Raw genomic sequence first — 26,796 nt, forward strand, 5'->3', positions numbered from 1 at the left:
AACCAATGGACGGACTGAATCTGTCAACCTGAACCGTACTAGCTTTAAGGCAATTATCAATGCCTTAATGATCATCATTTTGGCTGAAAATTTACAGAGACGATCTATGCACTAATACCTAAAAACTGAATGGTCGAGATATGGATATGAGACCGAAAAGTGACCAAAAACTCGAACTTCACACGTTGATTTTCAAAGCGGAGCTCCGCTCTGGATAGGATCTGTATATATATATATATATATATATATATATATATATATATATATATATATATATATGTTAATTGATAGTGAGTAAAGAAAAGAAATTTTATATATATATATATATATATATATATATTTGGTCGATATCGTAATCTTCAAGTGAATGTTTGGTAATTTGGGTTAATTATCGAACTTGTTGCGCTTGGTCAATCGTTGGTCAAACAATGGTCAAAATGGTCAACTCCTAGTCAAACCAGGAAAACTTGGTTTGGACGATTTATTAATCATTAATTGTCGAAATGTCGGAACTTATGACTCCAATTACCCGAGGAACGAAAGGTTCGCGACTCTCGGAGTGCGTGAGAGGAAGCATCGGAATCTAAGTAGAGATTCAGGACTCTCTTCGATTAGTTGTTTTCTTATATATTGTGTTAAAATGATGCATGTTTGGTGGTATGGTTTGGTTATGTTAAAAATGCAATGCCTACTAACCAAATCGTGAGAAATGTGATGGCTTGAGAGCGAAAAGGGCACTGACTTCCTTGGGTTCGATTCCCTAAACCTCCGGAGGGTTAGCTATGCCGGTCGTCCGAGTATCCACAATCACGGACTTAGTACGTGTGTGTAGCTAGGTTAGTGGACGCTCTCGCTACGCTTACCTGGTAGACCTGTAAATGGACCGAATTTTGATCCGGACCCGCTCCATATCCGCTGCTATTGGACGGGTTTGTATTGAAAATTTTGATCCGTTGATCCGTTAATGATCCGAATCCGTTAACCCGTTTATTTAATGGATCAAATACGGATTAAGGTCGATCCGATCCGTTAATGATCCGGCCCGTTTTCGTAATAATAAAATATTATTTTTGAAAAATATAAAATATAAAATATGAAGAATTTCTATACGAATTTTTTGCAGAAATCTAAAGGACAGTCCATCACCCAAGATTCTAAGAAGCATTAAGAATTTTGATAATGTAATTCTACTTTTAGTGATACTTTTCATGTTGTTTTAATATTTTATTAATATCTTATGATGTATCATGATATAAATTTAATATTATTTTTTTTAAATTTTAAAATATTTAAAATTATAAACGGGTCGAATTAGCGGATCAGGTATCTGTTGATACAGATTTGGATCGAGCTATCAATGATCCGCCGGGTTAACGGAGCCGGTTTGGATTGAAATTTTTTTTAAGTAAATGGATTTGGATTTAAGTTGATTCGATCCAAATCCGGTCCATTTACAGGTCTATTACCTGGTGATAAATTAACTTGAGGTAAGGTCGTGTAGTGGGTCAATGGGACCGGCCATCAGGTAATACTTGGATTTGGCGCCGTATTTATTTAAGCATCATGCATCGGTTTTCAAGTTGAAAAACATTAAAGTTTGTCGTTCCTCTAACTATTTGGTTTAAGCATGTTTTCATACTAGTCGGAGCTCCAAACATTTATCTGTTGATTTCAAACCTAGTTGAGTTAGAGTTCCTGTTGAGCAACGAGGACGAAATCTCACCCCTACAACAGTATGGATGCAGGTACTGTGCACTGGTGACGGGACAATAGCGGACGAAGCTGGGTGTGCATAACAAGTTCTGTAAATTACCGTGTGAACTTTATTCTAGATTCTATTTCTCGAACTTCGTGTTCCGGAAATTTTCGATATTTAGTCTCGAGTCAAATTTAGTTGAATTCTTCTTCATTGAGATTCGTACCTCGTGTTAGCCTTTGTTCAAGATTTGGACAAATGAAATAGATTTTAGCAACTCAAGTTTTTCACCTCAAAAATATTTGTAGCTTCCGCTGTGTTTATACAAAAAGTTTATCTAGGATGTAAATCGAGCGTTCAGTTTATGTTTTAGAGTCTCACGGCACTGTAACGAGCTTATGCTGGTGAGATGCAGCTTGGGGCGTTACACGTGAGGATTCAACCATTGGATTGTCGTATAATTTTGATAAACTGATCCTAGAAGTGTTCTGGAGACATTGGGAGGCCTCAAAGGACGTTTTGTCTTGATTGACGAAATTTTCAGTTTTTGGTTCAAATGTTGGGTTCGAACTGTAGCTGCTTACTTTTTAATCGCGCACTAAGTTGAGACCTTATTTTACTTAGGTGATTGACAGAGAGTGTTTTGAACTTTATCTCGGCTATGAGAGAAGATGCAACAGGATTTAGAGGTGAGTAAATTTCACGGGATTCATTTATGAACGAAGTTACTTGACCTGCACAAATAAGTAGGCCCACCTCACCGTAAATGTGTAAGTGAGAATATAATGTTGAAATTATAACTTACCAACAACATGGTAAATATTTTCTTAAAATTTTAATCTATACCCACCGCAACTGTTCTAGCAGGCACTGTCGTTCTGTAACCCTGTCTTGTACTTCCAACAAGACAACGACTCCTTCCAACATTGAAACAGTGATGTGTTCGATTCTTACTGGCATATGTAAGCATGGGATGGACTAAGTTTTTTTTTCTTTTCTTTTCTTTTCTAGTTTTTATTAAAAAAGAAAAGGAAAAAAAAAAAATCGTCACGTGCTACTATGTTTAACTTGCACTGCTGCGCGCTGAAAAGACTCCCGGGCCTCTACATGGGTCTTGATTCTTAATGACTCTTCATTTCTGTTAATTCTGGGTTTTTCTTGTTGCTCTGTTTCAAGAACGCTACTTGTTCTCGGTTTTCGGAAGATGGTTTTCTCTGAAATTCAAGTCTATTGGAGCACTGTATAGAAGAGGAAATCTGGTAATCTTGAGAAGGAGGTTCGATTTTTCAGTCACTGAGGGTAGCACTCGTCGATTCTGTCTCTAAGTTCAATCGGGTAATCTTGGTTCTCTGCAAGTTCTAATCTTTCTCCACATTTTGTCTGGTGTGTTTGTTTTTTCGCATTTCTTGGTTGATTTCCTTTATAGTACTCGTTTTCGGCGAATTATCTGGGTTTCAATTCTTGATTGATGCTTGTATGGGTTTAGGGTTTACTAACCTTGATGCCCAAATTGAAAACCATGTTATAGATTACTGCTTTTTCATGTTTATTCTACTAGTTGAATCAAGTTTTCTGGGCTACTACATTTAAATGGTTTTGGGCGCCAAGTTTTTACAAAGTGCTGGTATGATTAAGTGACTGAATCTATGATTTTTTATTGAAATTTAACCAAATTCTGTAATCAAGTGCATGTTCTGTGTTAAAGATTGTGTCTTTTAGTGTTTATGAATGTGTTATATCTGGTAACCTGGGTTGGTACAAATCCCTGTTTTGCACCAGAATTGAATGCTTCATTGTACTGAATTCGACCACTATTGTAAGCATATCCAGCAACTTCGTGTGGTTGTACAAACCATTGTTTGAATATGGCATCATCGTTGCGCATAGATTTGCATAATGGAACTCGCATCTTGTATAACAGTATTTGCAGCATATGTAGAATTCATTCTAGGAACAGATGCAGTGGCATAGCAGATTCTATTAGACACAGGAGGAGCAACATCCCTCATCTTATACCTTGAATTACACATGGACTGTTCAGTGTGTCCAATAGAAGAAGAAACACTAGTTGTAGGCATCAAAGCATTAGAATCACATTTGGCATTTGTAACAAGAGTCGGTGCAGGAGCAAACCCTCTGAAACTATCATCATGTGCTATAATTTCATTCTTTCAAGGCAAGGAAATAGACCTGTGAGCTTCTTCAAGTTCAGCTTCAGCTGAGAAAAAGAGACCTTAATTCTTGTCTTGAAATCGGGATGTGCTTGGCCCTGATTATAGTTTTCATGGTAGTATAGTCTCTGGATAGATTTCATTTCTTGGCTTTGACTTTTCTGCTTCTTTCCGTCCGGGTTTGTGGTACCAAATGACAGGTGATAAAGATTTCCTGGCCAGAAAAAAAAAAAAAAAAACAGTTTCTGATGCTCCTGGGATGAAGAAAGCTCCTTTGTTAAAGAAACTGCTTAACAAAAGTGGCTCGTTATGGAAACTGTTTAACAAAAGTGGGTCTAATCCGGCTGAGAATGAAACTGACCAGTTGGGCTCAAATGAAGGGAGAGCATTTAACAATGAGGTTCGAATCGGAATCAATGAACCAGAGGTGATGCCTCACAGGAATGCTGTTCGAGAAGATGGGGGTTGTATGGATCAGAAGGTTAATAATGGTGCACCTGTTCAGGATATGGTTATTTTTAGCGGCGGTGTTCATCATCAGAGGCAGCAGCAAATTGAAAATAGTGGGGCAGATCATGTTGTTATCCATATTGAAGAAGGTGTGGTAGTTTGGGTTATAGTACCTAACATAATCCCGAGGCTGAATCTTGGAGCTGCGAACTTGGAACGCGCTTATTCATTGCTTTCTGTAGGAGGGATCATAACTCCATTTCACAATTTTATGAACTTCTGGCAGGGCAATGGTCAAGGATTGAGGCAGCAGCTCTACAATCTTATTCTGAGGCAGCAGCAGAATTATAATATTGGTGCACAGGGTGATAATGATTTTCACCAGCAACTAGTTCTGGACATTAAAGAAGCAGAAGGAGGAGTGGTAGGTGGGGGTAGGAGGATACCAAGGATCAGAGTGGCAGGTGGTGCTAGGAGGATACCAAGAATGATCCATGTGAGGTTGAGCGGTGGAGATGTGCCTGTCCATTCCACTTACGCATGGCTTTGTGAGAAAGGGCAATCAATTCCATTCAATGCTAGTGTGCATTCAGCGTATGGGTATGGTCAACAATCAATCTGGTTTGAGGAGGGAGGGCTTCCTCCGGCTGTTAAACCTTTTGCACCAGATACTGCAGACTTCCTCACCAAATCAAGTCCTTATTTCTGTCAGGGATTGATATCACTGGTCGTATTTTTCCTTGTTAGCTCACTACCGTACTTTTTCTTGAAGGGCTCAGGAGAAATAATTGGACCTAAAAATGATTCCAACGCCGACCCATTTTATTTCAGCATGGTCATAATGTCTTCCACAGGATACGGCGATATGTATCCCAAATCTACCCGTGCCAGACTGTTGACTTGCTTTTGGATACTTTTTGGTGTTGGAATTGTCGCTGGGCGATTAAGTACCGTGTTTAACTGCTTAGCCAATGCCTTTGGCAACCTGTTTTTTGGATACATGATTCGTCGATCTTCAGGTCAACTAATAACTGAAAGGTCCAGGGCAAAATACAAAGTTTGGTTCGCTGTGTTAGTGGTCGCCCTATGCATCGTTGTAGGTCTCTTTGGCTGCAAGTATTTGGAAGGAATGGACTGGCTGGAGTCCTTTTACTTGTCAGTGGTTACAGTATCATCAGTTGGTTTTGGAGATCTGCACTTTAATTCTTTAGCTGGAAAGGTTTTTGCGACTTTCTGGATACCAGTAAGCACCATTCTAGTTGGAATTTCATTTGGTTATATTTCAAAATGTGGATATGGAAGCTTAAGATGAAATTGAAGGTGATGTATGAACAGATGAACAGATATATAGACTCAGATGATGTACTACAAAACAGAGGTATAGACTGATGCCTTTGATTGAAGGTATTGACAGTTGATTTGATAGAATGTATAGCTGATGCTTAGGTGGATGTATGAACAGATATATAGACTCAGATGATGTACTACAAACAGAGGTATAGACTGATGCCTTTGATTGAAGGTATAGACTGTTGATTTGAGATAGAATGTATAGCTGATGCTTAAGACTTGTTTGAGAGGTTTTCTTTTTGTACAATTTTATCCCATTTTACCCTTTTGCAAACATTCAAATTTAAAAAGTTGACATCTCTGATCGATCAAGGCAGAACTTGTTTACGTAAAAACTAACAACAACTTTGCTTTATTTCAACCAACTCTTTTTAAAGCTTATCTACTTCTATATTTACTCTCTTCACTTTTTGCTGAGCAGCAAGTCGATAACACATCCTGCGTGACATTTTTCTCCAGGTTACATTCACTTTCTTTTTCTTGTTCCTCTACTACTATTCTAAGCTTCTAGTAAATAAGAGTAAACCAAAACAGAACATCAATTACCTAAACCAACTTGCAACCTTGAGCGTTCCACAGAATAAAGAGACTACTTCACCAGTTCACCACATGCACAAGCTTTCACTATTAGGCTAGAGGATAACCTCTTGCATACAAAACTGAAACCCCTGTAGCAAATCCAATAGAAAGACTGAAATCAAGAAAATTTGGAATAGATTCCACCCGGTTTTTATTGTTCTGTCTTCATGACTGAAATCAAGTAATAACTTTTTGTTTTTCATCAGTAGAGAGGTGGAAAAAAGAAGAAGAAAAAAAAAGGTGGGTGGGGGGGGCGCCTTGACTCATAAAACTAATTTTTGAAGAATTTATGAAATTACGTTTACTGTCACTCAACTCTCACGTCTCTCTCTCTCTCTCTCTCTCTCTCTCTCTCACTCTCACACACACACACACACTCAAATTACCCTATGACTTCGACCTGACCTACGCCGATGACACCAACCTCTCTCTCCCCGGCGACGCCTTCACCCTCTTTGTCAATCTCCCTCACGTACCTACTCCTTCTTCTCCTTTCCTTTTCATTATCATTTACTCCGATTCCATTTTTTTTTTAATTAGATTTGGTTTCAGTGAGCTTATTTCTATTGATTTTGTTGTTGATTTCTTCAATTTTGGCTTGTATTCCAAAAGGGGTTTGTTCCTTTCTCTTGCTCCTGGAGAGTGAGATGGGTTTCGAGAATTGAGAGATTATTCAGAGCACCGCCGTGCACTTACACCAACATAAATGAATGGTTAGATTGCATTAAATACACTTTTTGTTTATTAAAAATAAAGTTGATAATAAATATCAAGGGTTGAGATTATTTTATAAGAGTTGGGTCACTTACACCGTCGGTGCATAGAATAATTTCCATCGAGAATTTTAGATTTTGTTTTTGGCTTCTTTATCCCATAAAGCCTCGTTTGGTTCGTGGAATTCAAGGCTTAGGAAATAAAATTTATTCATTTCCTATGTTTGGTGTCCATAAGGAACAATTTTTTTTCCTTTAAAAAAGAAAAATGTGGGGAAAAATGAATTCTCTCATCCTTCAAATGAATCATTTTCTCATCCACTCCCTGCATTAATGACACTAGTCTTCTTCATACATACTCTTGCATATGTAATACTTTTTTTTTTTTTAAGAAATTTAAAAAAATAAATGAAATAAAACAGTTAGTGCAAAGAGAAAATAATGAGAGAGAAAAGTGGGGGTTGTGGGTATTTTTTGTAATTAAAATTCATTTTATAGTTGTCATATTTACCCTTGTGATTTAATTTAATATCAAAGTTTTTTAGTCTTTGAGGGTTAAATCTATCAAAATCTTTAATTTTGACTAACAAAACCTCTTCTCTTAATATAGTACTAGTCTGTAATCACATGCTTTGCATGTGTATGAAAAATTTAATTGTAAAAAAAAAAAGTTATCTGCAGAAGAAATAGATTCAGTGGGTAGTTATTGCAGAGAGAAAATAGTGGGAGAGAAAAGTGGAGGTTGTGGAATCATTTCTTTTTAATTTTCTGAATAAAAATCTATTTTATAATTGTCCTATTTACCCTTGTGATTTAATTTATTCTCAAAGTTTTTTAATATTTCAGGGTTAAATCTGTCAAAATTTTCAGTTTTGGCTAACAAAGCCTCTTCTCTTAATAATAGTATAGATAAATAGTATAAGGGTTGTTGAAAATTATTATTGATAATTTTATTTAAAAAGTTTATGAGATTTGTGTAATTATATATGAGGATAAAAATGGAATATTAGTATGATTTTGCTTCCTTTCCTTACACAAACCAAACACTAGAATGGAAATAAACATATATTTTCTTCTCACTTTCCCAACGTTTCCAAATAGCGAAAAGGAAAATTAGTGGGAAGGACTTATTAAGGAATTGATTTCCTTTATGCAAACCAAACAAAAAACAAGGCTCTTTCTCTCTGGAGTGCAACTAGGTCGTCACTTGTGTTGACTGGCGGTGGCGCTAAAAACTCACTGACTCTTGATAGAGATGTTTCTCGACTACATAGTGGTCCTGTAACTTGGAAGGATGGCAGCGTTACTCTTTCTCCTCCCCTCCTTGGTGGCAACAGCGATTGGATTCAGCGGTGCACATCATGTTTGGATTGGGTTCATCTCCTTGGGGGATCAAAGCCTCAGATGATGGCCATCTTGGCCGTGATGACGCGGGACTTCCTGCCTTCCATCTTGTTAGTGACAATCAGAGCAGGGGCTTTCGATGACTGGTTTGCCTCTCTTGTCATTGGTGACAGAGGTTGGGCAACTAGTTTGCTCGAGGCCAACTCTAACAAGCGGCGACGGTGCAGTTTTGTAGGTTTGGGATTCAGGTGTTTCCCTACCGGCAAAGGTGGTGGTGGATCCATGGCGGCGGCTTTCTATGGTAGTGGCTCCCTTCTAGGCCCTGGTTGGGCGGATTGGACCTGGTATTGGGCTACTTACTCAATCTGGGTTACAAGATCAGTTTGGGTTGTATGGACTACATAGGCTTCCTTTTGGGTTAAGGTGGACTACATGGGCTTCCTTTTGGGTTAAGGCGGATTGGAGGTTTCTATTTGGGTGGTTCTGATGAATGAAGAGGGAGTGGAGGAGACGAGTCATCCTCTACTCCAAATGTTGCTTGCCTTTGGTCTTCACTGTTTTGAAATGTTACAGATAAAACCAAAATAATGCTTCACTTTTTTGATATGTTACATTCGACATAAAAAAAGAAGGGGCCAACGAAAAACTATCATATAAAGAGGGAAAAAGAACATATTCATTATTTCCAGATAGTTGTCCCATGGCAACACAAAATCTAATTTTGTATGAAAAAAAATAAACTAAAAATTACAAAATAAAACAAAAACCAAAAATGACATGTGGTGAAAATATCTGTGGTCCAAGGTAAAAGAATTGGTAGCTAAGACAGAGGTACGGATCCAATAACTGTGGACAACACCATCACCCATGTTGCTATTTTCTCTATCCAAATCTTCTGAGCAAAAATTGGGATCACTGTATGGCATGTAAAATACAAGCTCGTTTATACACTGCTTTACACACCAACTTAGGGAAACCCTGCGACATCGGAAAGGGATCCCCAAAAACAGTAAAGTATTTATCCTTAGATTAGTTATTGGATTTTGAGGAACCTCATTTTATCTTGTCATTTAATTCCTGCCAAAAGAATTCCTTCCAAAGAATAAAACCTGCAAGAAAACAAAGTTTGTTTGATTTTAGGGATTATTGGAGAAATTTTGTAGCTCTATTGTTATTCAACAGAACCAAGAAAATATAGCAAACATATGGTTGAAAAACAATAACATACTCCAATAACTTTAGGTGGGTAGAAGTGGCTGTCTTTCGTCAGAGCCGACACGGTGACTAGCCTGAACAACGATGAAATTGATAAGAATAACTTTGAAAATATAGTATGAGATAAACACTTAGAAAGTCATCTACACAAAGCTAAGAAATTTGCATCATTAAAACCTCTTCGTTTGCTCCTGCTGCCATATTTATAAAGGAATCCTTTGACCTGAAACAGAGAAGGGAAAGAGAAAAACTATTTAGTAATCATCATGGATGAATAAATTTCTTTTTCCATGTATTCCTCCTTTACAATAACAAGTAACACACCACTATACCTCCTGCTTGAGACTCTACATTTCCCTTTTCTTCTTTTGTGTGTGTGTGTGTGTGTGTGAGAGAGAGAGAGAGAGAGAGAGAGAGAGAGCAATGGTGATCTGTAAGGGGTTTGGAAGGGATTGATTTAAGTTTCTCAATTGCTTCAGACAGTGGAGCTAAATCTTATGGTTCTTTCTACAGAATCAATTGCTTAAAAGATTGCGACGGTACTTGAGCTACTCCTTAATACAAAATTATAAGTTTCAAATGATCATGAAATAATCAACTTAAGTAGAACTTTTAAAACATCATATACCTATTCATGTGCTAACAGGAAGTTTAATTATTGACATGGAGTTTGGAAGCATACACACCAGGAACACAATAGCTTGCAAGGAATTTGAACCCCAAATTGATGCCATGCCATACCACTATCATATACAACAGAAATGAGCAAAAAGAACTAGCATGTACCTGTGATCATCATGGACATCTACCAATTCTAGCTTCCCATTTTGTTCTTCATCTTTGGCTTTTGAAATAGGAGAAAAGAACTAATGGAACATTGAAACAAACCAAGGTCACCCAATGAACTGTTCAGAGAAAATATATAGAAAGCAAGTTTTTCCTAATTTATACTTATTGAATTGAAAATTGATCTTCGCATAAATAAGAAAACAAAAACACAAAACTGCTATAATTACCTGGTGCATGGAGATGAAGACAATAGAAATTCCTAAAACAAAATTCATAGTCAAAGTATGACCAAATAGCACAGCAGATGCTATGCCTGTGAAGATAGTGGCTACAGTGGATGAGTACTTCTTTAGAATTGTATCTGTAAACATTGAACAGCATCTTTCATTAACGGAGTGAAGTAAAATGAAATTAAAAAGACAGAAGTTTCTTGAATAGAAAGAAATGTCTCATTAATAGCAATCTTCATATTGCAACTGCTTCCAATCTAAAATTGGCATGACATCTAAACCTGAAATGGCTAATGAAGATAACTGACCTGCATATTTGAAGAAAAAAGAAGACAGTATTCCTTGCGCTGCATTGTTTGCTATCAGAAACATTGTAGCTTTTGAATGACCATGAAGGATATCAAAGCTACTTGGACCTGAAACATTAAAAATGAGGTGATGAAAAATTTTACAATAATAAATCCTAAAAATCTTCTTTCTTATAGTGCTTGTTTGTTTTTTCCCCCCTGTTTGACTGGGATTTAGTAAAGTCAATAGAAATTGAATATTGCTTTCAGTCATAACTCATTACATCGAGGTAAAAGTCATAGCATTTATGGAACCTTCATTCAATGAGAATAAAGATTACTGGGAACTGGAGTCTCTAAGAGGATATTTTCTTATTAGGATTTACATCCATATTGCTTGCATACTGTTCATTGGGAGACTTATCACATACTTTAATTCATAGGGAGAGAGAGATGCGTGTAAGGGTGCATGCAAAAATCATGGTTCATCTCTTTTATGCTCCACAAATTATTTTCTATGAAATCAAATAAGGTTAGCCCTTTAGCTATTAGTCTTGGCAGTTTGTCTATTCTTTCTTCAGGTGCCAAGTACAATTATTGCTTTAGTTATTTGTAAAAGCATCCAATAAAGAGAAATGGGAAATAAATCTCAATCTCTCTCTCTCTCTCTCTCTCTCTCTCTTCAGAACTTCTGAATAACGTTCTACGTATGAATTTATTTTATGTGGAGTAACAAAACCCCTTTCTTCATGATTTAAATAGTAGTTTTCTACTTCAGTACTAATCTATTGAGAAAGTTTTTATATATCAAACAGAAAAGAACTCTGGTTTCTCTGAAACTACAATTAAAATAATGTAGTACATACCTTTGACAATGGCCATTACCACTATTCCTAGAAAGTTGAATATAGCACCATACCCATATAAAAATAAGTTCTGCAAGCCAAATGAAGAAGAGTTCAAATGAGGAGATAAACTGAAATAGTTTACAATGTTGAATCTAACAGAAGAAAAACAAAATTAGAAAGAGAGAGAGATGAGACACATGCTACAGAAATTCAAGAATATAGTCATAAGTCAGACAAGGGCAAATTGAAGTTATAAAGAGGTCAACGTCCAACCCAAAAATAATACAAGCTCCAGATAACTTATGACATATAAGTGGGTGAAAAGATAATCCATCAACCTGTTAATAACATCTCAGCTATATGTTTCCATCTTGTCATAAACTTTTACTTAGTGCAAAATGTAGATTAAAATGCCCATAAAAGTCTGGCAGTATATAAAAGTGTATATCACTAATATTCTCTTCTGGAATTGACTTGTTTTTTGTTCTTTAAACTGCCTGAGTTTTGCTCCCCAAAAAAATGAACATTCATGTGTGTTTTTATTAGATTTAACACATCAAGAAAAAGAAGGAGAGCAGAGAGTTCTGGTTGTGAGTGCACTGCTAGAAGCATTCATGCATGAGGGAGGTAGCAGAATCTATTCAACACACACACACACACAGAGTAATTTATGGAACTTACATGCTTTCAAGCAAACTTCTGTCAATTCTGTATTGCTTGAGAGTATATCATAAATCAATAGTTCCATAAAACTGCAGACTGCTATTTCCAAGAACACACATTTTTATCACTACATATAATCCCTATAGAACGAGAACCGGTCCTTTTTGACTTTCAACTTTTACCTTTCCTGGGCTACGGCAAGTTATTAAGAAATTTTGTTGTAGTTGATACTTCAATTTCAACCCCAAACACAATCATAAGTTCATAACCATATATCACTTGGCAAATTAAAAAGGAACCTAGTATATAGCTCCTCCAAACACAAATCATAAACAAGTAAAAATCATAAATACTAGGCTAGCCCAAATTTGAGTGACACTAACTGGAAGTACAGAAGCTAATGCTATTTTCTAGCTTTTAGAAAATCAATCTCAACACCATTTTTAACCGCAATCATTTTTCCTGGTTTAACACAGAAACCAATCATCAAAATCCTACCTGAAGGTATATGCTTGTGTCATATTGGCTCTTCAAAGCATACTCATTGTAGACAGAAGCCAGGGATGGAACTGTTACCTATAAAAGGAACCAACGGTAAGTCTCCATCATGGATGGAAAGGTCTTGGTCACATAATCTAAAAGGATACTAAGGGCCTATCTTGGAGTGCTTTTGTGGGACTTAAAAAACAGATCTTTCTTGCATTACAAGACATTATATAACCACAAAAGCACTTTTCAGCCAAGCAATGAAAAGTGCTTTTGGTTTTTTAAAAAACTTTCATAACTGCTAAAAGCACTTCAAGCAGGTCAGCATATTAAGCTTAGAAGCCCAAAGGTACATGTTAGAAAGGAACTCAACACTACTAGAAAAAAGAAACATTAGAGATTCTTACAAAGATCAGCGTGTATATGTATGCGCCGGTTGAAATTGTTAGATCTAAAGCAGTGGAACCTGCAGGTAAAGATCGCAACTGATTTACACTAATCCCGATGAGCAACAAAGCAAGGGCCTCCCACTGTGTCAAAGTAATATACGTTATCATTAGACAAGAACAGGATTGACAAATGAGTGTAAAATAGTAAAATGACAAAATAGCGGGTTAAAAACCGACTTTCCCACATATTCACTTCTCCAATTCTTTTTTCTATTTTTAAATTTTTTTAATTCCTTCCCCCTTTCCGTTTCTATTTTTATTTGATTTAAAAAATAAAATAATAAAATAGAAAGGCCATTTGGCATGCACACAGGTTTACCTGAATTATGGAAAATCGGCGTTTCATTATCATTTTCAGGAGAACAGCAATAACCAACACCTGCATGTCCATTGTGAAACAATAGAAATTTAAGAAGTGATGAGTTTAAGACGACAATGTCTTGCTCTAATAAAAGGAAATGACCACTAGAATTTTACATGCGCCACTAACATAAGGCCTATTTTACATATATTTTCATGCAGGATAAAATATGTATGCCAAGCAACTTCTTTTAACCAACATCACTGCTGCAGATTATTTCAACTGGGTAAAATGTCAGGCTTATCATGTATTGACACAGGGTTCGGTGACTATACATCGTATAGTCCAAACTAGCAATTGACAAGCGTCTCACAACATACTCTCATCTACCAGAGGTTCTTGCTTTCTGGAGATTGTTACTTGCTCAAGAAATATAAAAAGGGAAGAAACATGGAGGCTGGAGTAACTACATGAGCACATTGGAAATTATGAGACAATGTCCCACTGAGCAATCTGAATACAATTGGTTCATACATATACTAGAATGGTCACCAATATATTTCTTATCCATTATGGTAGCATAAATGCAACTGATCATGTAGCTACTCACAATGTAAGCACAAAAGTTTAACAGAGTAGGATATCTGTTTGTTTAGGACTGAGTCACAAATAAAGATCATGCTGCATGAATTACTTGGAATGTCTAATAGCCTAGAACAATGTCAACACTTGTGGTTAGTATTACTAATACTGTCAGATGGCTCTCCAGAATTGTAAATAGCATACTAATACTGTCAGGTCAGAAGGCATTCAATGACATCCTCTTGCCAGGTTGTAGAAAACACGGAAAGAAAAGAAGGGAAAAAACCAATATTAACAGTTTTTGAGTTTCAGAGTTCCACTTTATAGTTGCTACTGTTATTGGATTGCAAGTTAAGAGTGCCCATTCTGCTAAAAGTAAGCAACTCTTATTCCGCATTTTGTTTCCAATCGAACAAAAGAACAGGTAAAGGTCCGCATCAGATGTCACTTAAATGACACCTGAATCCTTGCTGCTGTCTCCAGAATAATATATCCTCCAAGCACTTATTGCTACACAATAAAGACTGATTCAGTGTTTTTATACACTTCCTGAATTAATCCAAGGGTATTAGACAGAAAATGCAGTGTTCTCTACCAAAACAGGATAGACATGCAGAGGACTGAAAACAAAGTCACATGTACAAAATTTAGAGCAATAATCTACTGAGCACTATATATATTTAGGGATACATGTAAGCCATCAAGCTAGAAGTAATATTTCCATGAGAAACCCGAAACGCAAAGGCCAACCAAATGATGATATGGCAAGTAATATCACTAATCAGGAAGAAGGTGATATTAATTATATTGAGATTTCATGTACCTTCAGATTGCTCAACATCTTCACTGTAGCAGGATTAAAATACAGCTGCAAAATAGGATTAAATAACTTTATGACTTTAAATAAATACAAAAGCTCTCTAGAATCACTGAAAGGGGTACCCTTTCAATTAAGATAAGGATAAAAGTTGGATGAACAAGTAGCAATGCATTTAAAGTAATACTCATGCTTCTGTACTATTTAACAAAATAATAAAATCTGAATAAGCTGGTAGCTAACTCTCTATCTCACACAACCAAGCAGTTGTATGTACATAGCATGTCGTGCATGAAGGTGCATGAACACACACACTTGTCTAAACACTTTGTCTTGTTTTATAAAATACTGCATGGGAGAGAATGCTTAGATCTAAACATGGTTATCACAATTTAATCTCAACAGGGATAGCAAGACTGCTCCAAGAATCCTACTACAAACTAAAAATGTAAGCATCAATATGTATAAACCACCCAGATCCACAAAAATGCTAAGAGAATCCATGGAAGAACTATACCTGCATGGTGAACTTTAAATAGTTATTAATAGCATATAGAAATGCTGGAACAGCAAGAAGCACATTGTTCCGAGCTGCCTGCAAAAAGAATAAAAGGATATTGCTGATTTATTCCACCACAAATGACCGTGTTTGTCTTCTAGAACATATAAAATATAAACAAGTTTACAAGTTAAATAAGACAACTCAAATATGGATGCAAAACAGTTAGATAATGAAATATAAAAAAACAACCTCTATAGTATAAAGGAGCACATAACTTTCCTATAGAACTAACTAAAGAAACACTTAGAGTTGGTCTGTTTTAATCTTAGGACATCCAATCTCCAAAAAAATCCCAATTTTTTTGAACTAAAATGCATAAACTTTTTGAATACATGAACATAAAAAATTAAGAAATACTGAATAGAGAACCTGAGTGAATGTAGAAATCGAGAGAAGAGGCTTCTCCCCGACTTTCTGATTCTTAGCCTGCAGAATCAACCAAAACCTCAATAAGCAAAATGCATACAAGCCCAACAAAAAAAAAATGAAAGCCTACAAGTAATCTGAAATTCCACTAGTACAAACTAGAATAGAGTGCTATTACGAACTATCAGACATCTCTCTCACTATATGTATTATATATATATATATACACACACTATATGTGTGATATATGCATATATATATATATATATATATATATATATATATATATATATCTTCTTAGCATATAAAATCCATAATCTACATTAAGGTGAGCGCCTAGCATATGTAGGTTCTCACTTCTCCAGAAAGGCGAGGAAAAGGCACTTTCTAGTCTAAGCATACGAGGCAATGCTTTTGATCTTTAACAACAGTGGATGATTTATGAGTAACATTCTTACGATGCCTTATTCCACTTTGACAAGAACGACTCAACCTTAGCAGATGATGAAACACTTACAGCACCAAGGAATAACAGTAACTCAATCTGAAATCTTCCATTAAATAAAAACGCTTCATATATATGTGCCAAGAAAAGTTGCGCAATAAGCATGAATATTAAGAAGATACTTGAGTAAGGGAGAGAAAAAAGTTGTTGGCTGTACCTGCAACAAGAGCATAACAACAGCAAATAGAACCTTTGCAGCCTCCGTCAAAAAGTTGACACTAATCGGGCTAAAATCAAATTTTCCATCCACCTTGGACATATAAACCAGAATTGGCTGGTACAAAAGGAAGAAAATTTAAAATGTCAGATAACTGAGAATTGAACTGCGAAGAGAATTTTATAATAGCTAGCTATAAAAAGTTGCAAGTGTTACTGTTTATCTACTATAAACTTAATTTTATTTTTCTAAAATTCCACAAAAGTTTGATAACCAAAATTTCTTAAGAGTCAAAATCTAAGAATATAAGTGATATATCAAATCAGTAGATCAAAATCAACAACACTACTGGAACTTAGGAGGTCAGAAATGATGGTAGTGTGATGGTAAGAAGACTGGCAACAGGTGAAGCAGGGGCAAAATGTTAGCATCATCTCAGTCATCATGGTAATGGTGATTACATTAGAGACAGACAGCAATGGAAGAGAATAGCGTTAGTAGTGATGGTCTTGATGCTAGTTTGTGGCGTTGGTAGAAGAAATAGCAACATCTCTGGTAGGGTGATAATGCTGATATAATACCTTATTTCTTATAAAACCTAAAACCTAATTTATGCACCAGAACCTAGACAACTCTCTGAGTAATAAACACACCTAAATTTTTCTAGTTCAATAAGTTCATAGATGAAAACAAACCTGCAAACCAACTAGCATACAATCGCCAACGACCAAGAGGACATTGAGAGCACGCTGCTTGGACGATAGCCTACTCTTGTGCCGGTCATAAGCCTTAGAGAAAGCTTTACTATTCGAGGGAACCAACTTTGAATGGCATACACTGCATTCTATCATCCCGTTGTTCATAAATTTGCCCTACCCTCTGTCAAACTCGACACAGAGTTGAATCTACAAAAAGAGAAAAGCACTTTAATACATTATACACATTCCGGCTAAATCATCATCACCCTCAATATAAACACAATACATGATAACAAACTATACCCGAAAGACGCAACTCTAAAAACGCACACCTAGAATCCACCTAAGCCCTCAAAAGGAACTCAGTCTTCCAATCTCAAAACCCAGCCAAACCATAGTATTCTGATCCTATCTCATATCCTATAAGTTCGATTGACAAAACTGCAAGCAAATGGTAGCTGAATTCTACCCAACACCTTATGTAACCAATCACAAATCAGTATAATTCAAGCAGATCTTGCATTAAATTACATACAAACTGACAGAAACCAATTCGTAAAAACCTAAAACTCTGAATTGAATCAAAACAAGAGCAGAGGGAGCTCAGATCTTACTGATCACCATTCCACCAAAACTTTTTGAGCTAGAAAAAGTAAACAAATTGAGCAGAACTAACCGAATTCGAACAATGAGGCGGAGCTATGGTCGGCTCATTGATCCGAGAGTTGGATTCAGATCCACAGTCGCCACAACTCAATTTCAACTCCTCACACACCAAAAAGAAACTCAGATTGAAAGTGAGAAACGGCGAAATGGTGGAGAATTTAGGAATCTGAGAATGTGGAAATTCGAATTGAACTCATATAATGGAATTCGAATTTCCAAAGATGCGACGAATATGCAGAGAGAGAGAGAGAGAGAGAGAGAGAGAAGGGGGATTATTTCAGAGCTTAGGGAAGGAAATGAAACAGCTTCTGTGTTTGTCACCCTTTTCTCTCTTTTTTTATTCTTTTTTTTTTTTTTTTGCTTTGAGTATACACAAGTGCGGCTGTGACGCAACAAACTGTGACCGACCAATGAGGTGTCAGATTTAGATGGAAAGGGGTGAGTCAATGAGTGCTTTTGAAGCGTCCGGGCCAATGGGGTTATTGGGTGAGGGTTAGTGAGATGAGATTTGCTGGGTTTTGGTCTTGGATTTCAGGTTGGGATGTTTCTTTCCCACTTGAATTTGATGTAGGTTTAAAGTAAGGTTTCTTTGGCTTGGACTAAGAAAAAGTAGGCTGGCTTTGGCCGCGTCATTATTTCATGTGAATAAAATAGACCTTTTCAGTTCTCAGATTTCGATCGGGGGAGTCAAGGCTAGTGCCACGTGTGAGCTGTGGTGAAAATCAAGTACTCCTGTGGGATGGGATGTAGAGAAAATGACCATCTTCAACTAGAGTTTTTTTTTTATTTTTTTTTTGAGGAAATATCAATACAGGGCCTCAAGTCTTAATGATTAATGAAACTACCGAATATATGGAGGCATGATAGCTGACACTCAAATTACAATAAGTATCAAGAGAACATCTTAAAATAATATCAACAGTCTCTACGAAAATTATGCATAAAACTTGCACCAATTAGTGAGGAGAGAGTTCTACTGGCTACTCCGTTTGCTCTACAATTGTGGTGACATAATGGAAAGTAAATTTGAGTTTTTAATTAGAGCTGTTTGGAAATTGTATTACGCCTTTTACATAATGATTCTTCAAAATTGTTTTGCAAGATAGTCATCCATTAATCTTTGTAATTGGTCCTTGGATGATTGCAATGGTCCATTGATCACAATCCCCAACTAGAGATACAATAGGTGATAATTTGAAGGTCGCAGCTTCGCAAATATCTTCAACAAGATGATGAATTGTTTATCTCCAATAGGGATGGCAAAAATCCCCAGCGGGGCGGAGCTTCATTGGATACCCGCCCCTAATGGGGGAGAATTCGAGGACAAATGGGGAATGTGGATGGGGATCCCCAATCCCGGCTATCTAAGATTGGGGATGGGGCAGGGATGGTATTGTGATCTTCATCCCCAAACCCGCCCCAATAATATATACATATATTTTAATTTATTGTTTATAATATAAATTGCAAATATATACATTTATTACTTTACTTTAATATTTACACTTTTATTTTAATAATGTTTTGACTTTTGCACTCACTGAATTATGATTTATGAATTTAATCATATTTTAAATTTATTTTTTTAGATTTTGATTTTTAAAAAGGCAATATGAGAAAAAATTATTTTATTTATTAAATTTTTATTGAGGATTTGGGGGGCGGGTTTGGATGCTTAGTCTCTAATAGAGATGGGGACGATGGGGACGGGGAATCCCCAATATATTTTTATTGGGGATTGAGATGGGGATGGGGGTAGAGAATGACCCCGAGGATGGGGATGGTATTGTGATCCCCATCCCCAACCCGCCCTATTGACATCCCTAATCTCCAACATCAAGCGAGTATGCAGATCACGTCAACAATTTCATAACGAGCTTGAAGCATTGACTGCACAACCGCCACTATCATTTGCAATTACTGCAACTGAGCCTTCTTTTGAAGTTTCTACAGCGGTGGCATGTAGCACTGATTGCCTAAGTGAATATGTCATCCTTTGAGGCTCAACCTTTAATGGTAGCTCATCTATCACTTAAGTAAACTGATTTGCTTTGGATACTATCAAGAACCACGTACAGGTGGCGTCCGGATTGGTCACTGGATGGCGAAGTAATGGCCAGATAATGTAATTGGGTCGGGTCGGGCAAATCGGGTTGACTGGAAATTGATAAATCAAGCTCATTTGTATCGAAAAAAAAAAAAAAAAAAGGTCAACAACAGTGATTATTTTCTCTTGGATAAAAAAAATATATATAACACACGTGAAGCACGATTCATCAAGAGTGCAATTTATTGAAATTGATAAATAAGAAAATATGTCAGACAAATATATAAAGGGTCCGGATCAAGGGACACAAAATTGTACACAATTTTTTACACTCCTCGTGAGCCTTTAGGTTTTAAAATATTCAATGGTTTAGATTAGATGTGAGAATGACATGGCATTCAATTATTTCCTAACAAAAAAAAAACAAAAGATAAATAAAAGTGAATTAAACTGTTTTATTTTATTTTTATAAAGAGTAAAATACAAAAATAAATATTACTGGAATTAGAAGAATATGATTAAAGAAGCAAAACAACTACAATAACAGAAAAGAAGAAAAAACAATGGTGTTCATCGTCATTAAGTAATTTACTAATTTTCATGCCCTTTTCCTAAAATCAGTTTAAACGCCTTCCTAATTATTAACCCCTTGATTGAAATTTTTTTGAACTTGTATGTTTGATACTACCTATTGTTGTTCTTGGATCTATATCTAGACTCGTACATGTTAGTCTGAACATTGAGATCAATTAAACCATGGTCACGACATTTCTCTTACTGAATTAATCCTCAGACATATGTTCTCTAACATTCAAATGTACCTGATATTCATTGAATATGACAAATCACAAGATATGCAATATTGTTGTGTGCGGAACAAAATAAAGAGTGAAACAACAAAAGAAATCAATTTCCCAAGTACGAAACAAATATCCGATTTTTTCTCTGTTAATGCTTTCCATAATCCTCCCTTAGCTTGTATTGGGTTGAAATTATGGGATTTGTGTGCCCTGCATGTTGTTTTCTTCTTTGTTTGGTAATGAATTGAAGTTCTCCATATTCCAAAAAACAAAAGAAGAAAAAATTGCGCATGGGCGATCTTGTGAAATCTTAATTCCTATATTTGGAATTTGAGGAAGCGGATGGGCATGGGGATGGAGCTTAGGGAAGGCAATGTGGTGTTCTTGTTCTTGTTATTCCATTCTTAAGTGCTTTTGATTTTTATCGTTCTCCATTTGTTTAATTTCATTATACTTTATTATTTTGTTATTTTACTTTTTCTTTAAAAAAAGAAGTTTATCTATTAATTTTGGTTGAAAAACAAATTATTATTATTTTTGTTATTTATGCCATGTCATTCTCACATTTAATCTAGATCATTGAATGTTTTAAAATCTAAGGGCTCAAAAGGAATGTAAAAAATTGTGTACAATTAATTGTGTGTCCCTTGATTCGGACCCTATATAAAAATTTAAGAAACCATATATATTGGAGAAGGCATAATTGCCAAAATACCCTCTAAACTTGACAATGATTGTCAATTTACAACCCAAACTTGTAATTGCAGAAATTTACCTCTTGAACTTGGCAAAAATTACAAATTTACACTCCGTTAATTGTAGCGTTTTTCATCCAAATGGTATATAGGCATATGCTATACACATGAGGGGTAATATAGGAATTTTATATTTTTTTAAACAACATAAGATATCAATTGGGTTCTTATGCCATCAATCTCTTTTTTTTATATTGATGGCTCATCCATTTCAATTGAACAGAAATAGTCTTGCTGCTCCATAAATTGTTTCAATCCGTTGGATATAGTATAATCGCCATCCTACCTCCTTTCTCAAAGTTTGCATATATATTTACCAACTAATAGACTTCAACAACATAATGTTAGATTTTTCAACACTACAAACGAACATGTAACACTTGTTGCTAAGGACGGTATATAAAGAGATTGAGGTTGCTACCAATATCATCATTGCATGGTATTTCACCATCCGTTTCCGGAACTTGACTTCCCTAGACGCTTTTCCACCATCACATTAAGAGTCATAGACGACCTGCAATAATGAGCAACTAAGATCAGAATACTTCAGTACACACCACAGTTTAACAAGCTCTCATGGGAATATATTAATATTAACGAATTGGAAGATGCAATCCTTCTTTCGTCTGCACAAAAAATAACTCTTTGCCACTAGTTGAATTGGCGGGGTTGAAATAGATAGGAATTAAGCCCCAAAACAAAACAAAAAGTTTACAATGAAAATACATGCATGTTACAAAATTAATATGTAACAATATGTCCTCAGAAGCGTTAATCAACATGTCCTCAGAAATTCAAGCAACTAAATTCAATATCATGGCTGATCATTAATAGATTGATGTTCCATCATGAGGCATTGGAAACCGGCACAAGGGGCATTGATGATTGATCTCCAACCACCGAACAACGCAATCTCCATGAAAAAAATGTAAGCAAGGCAAGCGAGTAGCTTCAACTCCGGCTTTAAAGTCCTCCAAACAAATACTACACAACCCAGCATGTCTCGCAGTTTCCACACTCTCGAGTCTCACTTTCTTCAAATCCTCTATCGCTGATTTACTTGCTGGGATGGTCATGGCGATATATGTTTCCATGGATTCCAATGTAGCCCCATCAATCTCCTCATTACCATTATCATATGTTTCCATTAGCAATTCGTTCAGCATAAAATAATCTTCATCCTCAGTATCATGATCAATGGACGAATTATAGGGATATTCATGAGGTGGCCGATTTTGATACTGATCAACCGCCTCAATATCTCTATAGTTCACCAGCTGAAAATCCTCAATATGATGATCATCATTTGTTTCTGTGAACGTAGGAAGATTCCTTTGAAGCTACTCATGGATGCCGATAACCGCTGCATCCACATGATTAATATCATAATATAACTTGGCTAACATTGCATCCAAAGGATCTCCACATTCGATCTCGCTATCGTCATTATTTGGTTCAACGATTAAATCAAAACCTCTTTGCTTTGCAACCCTATCATGATCAAAATAGTCATCCGTGTATATTTGATCAAAGCTATATGAATCATCTTCCTCATCACTGGGAACAATATTTAGATCTATGTATGATGCATCATGTATTATGGTCACATCAATATAACCATTATTAACGGTGCGGTCCATATTCCCAAGAACAAGAAACTCAGATATCTTTGCAACAATAGTTTGCTGCACCTGCCGTGGAACACCCATGTCTCCAAGAACCCTAGTGACCTCAGTGAACTGCATATCACAGTTGTTGTGAAGGAAGGTAATGGTTTGGCTCGGTTCGGTTTTGATTGACTTGAAGAGATAAATATGAATGGGAAGGCTCATAGTTCCCTGTGGGATTGGAACCCACTCTACCTGGGTGCGATAGTCGACGTAGTGGTCATGTCTAAATAAAGCCTGGCCGTCGCTCACAGAAGGAACTGCAACTCCACCGGACATCACAGCCCTAATGCGAGCTCGCTAAAACCCTACTGAATTGACAGAGTTTGATCGATGTTCAATTTCTCTCTCTCTCGCTCTCTTCCTCTCCTAATTGGTTTTGGTCCATTGTTTGTTTTTATGGTAGGAATTCTGCTTTTATAATTAGCCTCAACCAAGGAATTGCCCAATCCTTGTTATAGTCGGAAAGCGATTATTATTATTTTTGGCCAAGAACCTTATATAATTATATATTTATCATCAACTCCCTTTCCCTGTTCCCTGTCTTCTCAGCTAGGGTTGTAAATGAGCTTGAGATATCTTGATTTCGTATCAAGCTTGGCTCAATTTGTTATTGGCATTGTTGCTAGCTTGAAAGCTCTTAATTAACAAGTCTTACTATGTGCTTTAAGGAATTGTATATATTTGGATGAGATAGATCCTCAGGATTCAATAGGATATTAATTTCATTGTCTATCTTCTCATGATTTTCATCAGTCATGTTTGTACGTTAAACGAATAACAATTTTTTTTCGAATGGAGATTTATGACACTCCAACTACTTAATCCACATACTTCGCATTTATTAAATTGCATTATATTATCCAAACAAGAAGAAAATATTAAAAATTAGAATATAATCGAATGGATGTTGTAATTTATAATGGCTATAATTATCCCAAACTCCATTTGTTAATTAAACTTCTTCTTTTTTTTTAGGGAATATGTCAACTTTTTATAGATCTGCGAAATTACACATAACGACCTACCTTATATGGTTGCCAAAAAGAGTCATTATCTAAGCAATTCAACCTTTAAAAAACAATGAAGCACATCCACTGCCAATACTTCCCTAAGCTTGTCTCAGTTTCGATGAGTGTATCTCCCTCCCTACCCATAACTACTCTAGTCCCTACAAACACCCTACTTAATTTAACATCCAACTACCAACGTCTCTCTTCTTAATTTTCATTCCTCTAACATTCTACCAAACTCATTCAATTACACTACTGCTTATACTCTTCTGCAACAAAACCTTTACAATCTGGGCTACCTACCTAGAGCATCCATCATCATCCCATCAACGCACTTTTTTTTTTTTTTTTTGGAAAGCCTTCAGCACACTCTAAATGACATTAATCTCACTCTTACACAAAACCCCTCTTCATTACCAGAGCTCTTCTGGATCTTTAATTAAGTCATTTCCTTTTCTTTATTTCTCTGCTTCTCCCATTTTACCCAAGACATTTGCTCTTTCTTAAACGAAACGAGTTTTACCTCATCATTTTTGCTTCTTTGCCTTTCTAGTGCAATTCTGTGAAACTGATGATGCCTCAGTCATAAAATTACTGGGACAACTCCAATCACTCGCATCAATCTAGAGAACCTTGTTTTTCCTATGAGATCTATGGTGCCTATTTCAACCCTAGCCTCCTTGCCCCTCAGTTCAAATCATGAATACCCACCTTTCTCATATTCCTCCACTTGCTATTAGCCCTACACAACTCCCCACCCAAAACACAAACCCGAACCCTAGACATGGAAATTGAAAATGTTGATACCCAATATCTTATCATTCGCATGAGAAAAAGGCTATGCCTTCGTAACCTAAACCAAAATGTTCGACTTGTGGCTGTGATTTTCGCAGACAAAGTTCCCCACAATGCCCTCAACTATTGACATGCTGAAGAATGCATTGGACTCTTTCAGCGTGATTGGCATTACGGCCAAAGATGAGAGAAATCCCACTAATCGCCTCTTTGCTGTCACAGTCCGAAGTGATGAAGGAGCAAAGGAGACAATAGAGAACTTAACATGGTCTGTCAAAGGATACTCTATCCATATCCAACACTAGCCAAAGCACCTTGCTATTAAAGAACTGCTAACCAACAATATTGCTTTTTGGGTCCAAATTAAAGGAGTGCCCCCTCTATATGTTTGTTGTGTCAAATGTGGAGGAAATTGTAGAGAAGTTTGGAGAGTTTATGAAGATGGATGATCCTCTAGAAAGCGCAGATGGCACATATAGCTTCCTACGTGTCTGAATCATGCTTGATGTTAGAGACCACTACCTCCTGGGTTCAAACTACCAAGGGAAGATGGGGAACAATCATGTGTAGAGTTCAAATTCAAAAAGCAATCTCATTTCTGCTTCTGCTGTGGACATCTTGGGCACATTGAAACTCCGCAAATTCCCTGTCCAAACGCGAATGAAGAAAGACCGGAGGACATTGCCTATGGTGAATAGATGATAACAAGTGCTTTCAGGCCACCATCACAACAAGCCCAAATTCTCCGGCCAACAAGAAGACGGAGAAGTGCATGCCAAAGAATTAACTAACTAAGATTGAGTTAAGCTACTCCGTTGACATCCTCCACCAATAAGTAGGGAAAGCGCGGCTCTTGCCACACAATGGGCAGCATTATTACACTCTCTAGGAATATAACCCAAACTATAAGACTGAAAATGACTCTCAAAAGTACATTTGCTTCATCAACAAGAACTCCATCTAACCTGAGGTCATCATGGTTGGAATTTAATGCTACGAAGATAGATTGGGCATCACATTTGGAAGTGGAATTCAATTTTGCTTGTTGGTGATCCATTGATACCACCAAATTACAAGTTTATTATGGAAAAAAAAAAATTGCGTTATATTTTCACAATTTTTGTTGCCCCAAACTATTGACAAAAAACAGTAGATGAAACTGAAAAGATTTTACGCATTACTTGGTACAAAGATTCTAGAATGACAATTGTTCCCAATTACTAAATTTTCATTTTCTTTCTCGTAAATTTTGATGCATAAATTAGGGTTAAATGTTGGAGGAGATGGAGAAAGAAAACTTGTTATGTCTTTGGAAATATTATTAGAGAGACTATGATTAAAAACCATTAGTCTGAGGAAGACGTTTAATTGAACGGTACCTCTGGGCCAACCATGAAGATCAAGAGGACATGAGTTTGAAGATGCAAAAGGAACGCCGGGTTTGTCAAATAAGGAAAAAAAAATTATTTTATTTTATTGTTCTTTTTTGGTCCTTATTAATCGGGGAAAAAACTTCATATGGTACCTGGACTCTCATCAAATGCACTTTTTGGTACCTTAACTTTTAAAACTACCCTGATGGTACTTGAACTAAAGCACCGTTACTGCAGATGGTACTTCCATCTATTCTGCCGTTAAATTTGCTTAGTTGGTGCCAACGTGGTCATAAAAGTTCTGAATAAGCTCTGGGCAAAGGGTAATTTTACCCACAAGCTTTCTTACTCTGCGTTTAAACCCCAAAAGTTCATTTTTCCTTTGAAACACTCTGTCTAATCCCTAATGAGTGAATGAGATT

At 36.3% G+C, this 26,796-nt stretch overlaps 2 protein-coding genes across 2 annotated transcripts; one reads left to right on the plus strand and one right to left on the minus strand.

The window, feature by feature from the left end:
* Positions 1–4,053: 4,053 nt before the first annotated feature.
* On the plus strand, positions 4,054–5,861 carry LOC121053004. The gene is made up of 2 exons (XM_040519288.1): positions 4,054–4,166; positions 4,197–5,861. Exons 1-2 carry the CDS (start codon positions 4,061–4,063, stop codon positions 5,627–5,629), a joined length of 1,539 nt encoding a protein of 512 aa, XP_040375222.1. The 5' UTR covers positions 4,054–4,060; the 3' UTR covers positions 5,630–5,861.
* Positions 5,862–8,950: 3,089 nt separating this feature from the next.
* LOC112197834 (CMP-sialic acid transporter 2) lies at positions 8,951–18,228 on the minus strand. Its single transcript, XM_024338721.2, has 16 exons — positions 17,935–18,228; positions 17,256–17,465; positions 16,561–16,677; positions 15,902–15,958; positions 15,488–15,565; positions 14,977–15,021; positions 13,590–13,649; positions 13,229–13,351; positions 12,834–12,911; positions 11,691–11,760; positions 10,846–10,953; positions 10,535–10,668; positions 10,305–10,384; positions 9,696–9,741; positions 9,532–9,592; positions 8,951–9,412 (listed from the first exon to the last, which is right to left on the minus strand). Exons 2-15 carry the CDS (start codon positions 17,421–17,423, stop codon positions 9,542–9,544), a joined length of 1,215 nt encoding a protein of 404 aa, XP_024194489.1. The 5' UTR covers positions 17,424–17,465; positions 17,935–18,228; the 3' UTR covers positions 8,951–9,412; positions 9,532–9,541.
* Positions 18,229–26,796: the final 8,568 nt, after the last annotated feature.

Source organism: Rosa chinensis, chromosome 4 (genome assembly GCF_002994745.2).
Source record: "Rosa chinensis cultivar Old Blush chromosome 4, RchiOBHm-V2, whole genome shotgun sequence".
Classification (NCBI taxonomy): domain Eukaryota; kingdom Viridiplantae; phylum Streptophyta; class Magnoliopsida; order Rosales; family Rosaceae; genus Rosa; species Rosa chinensis.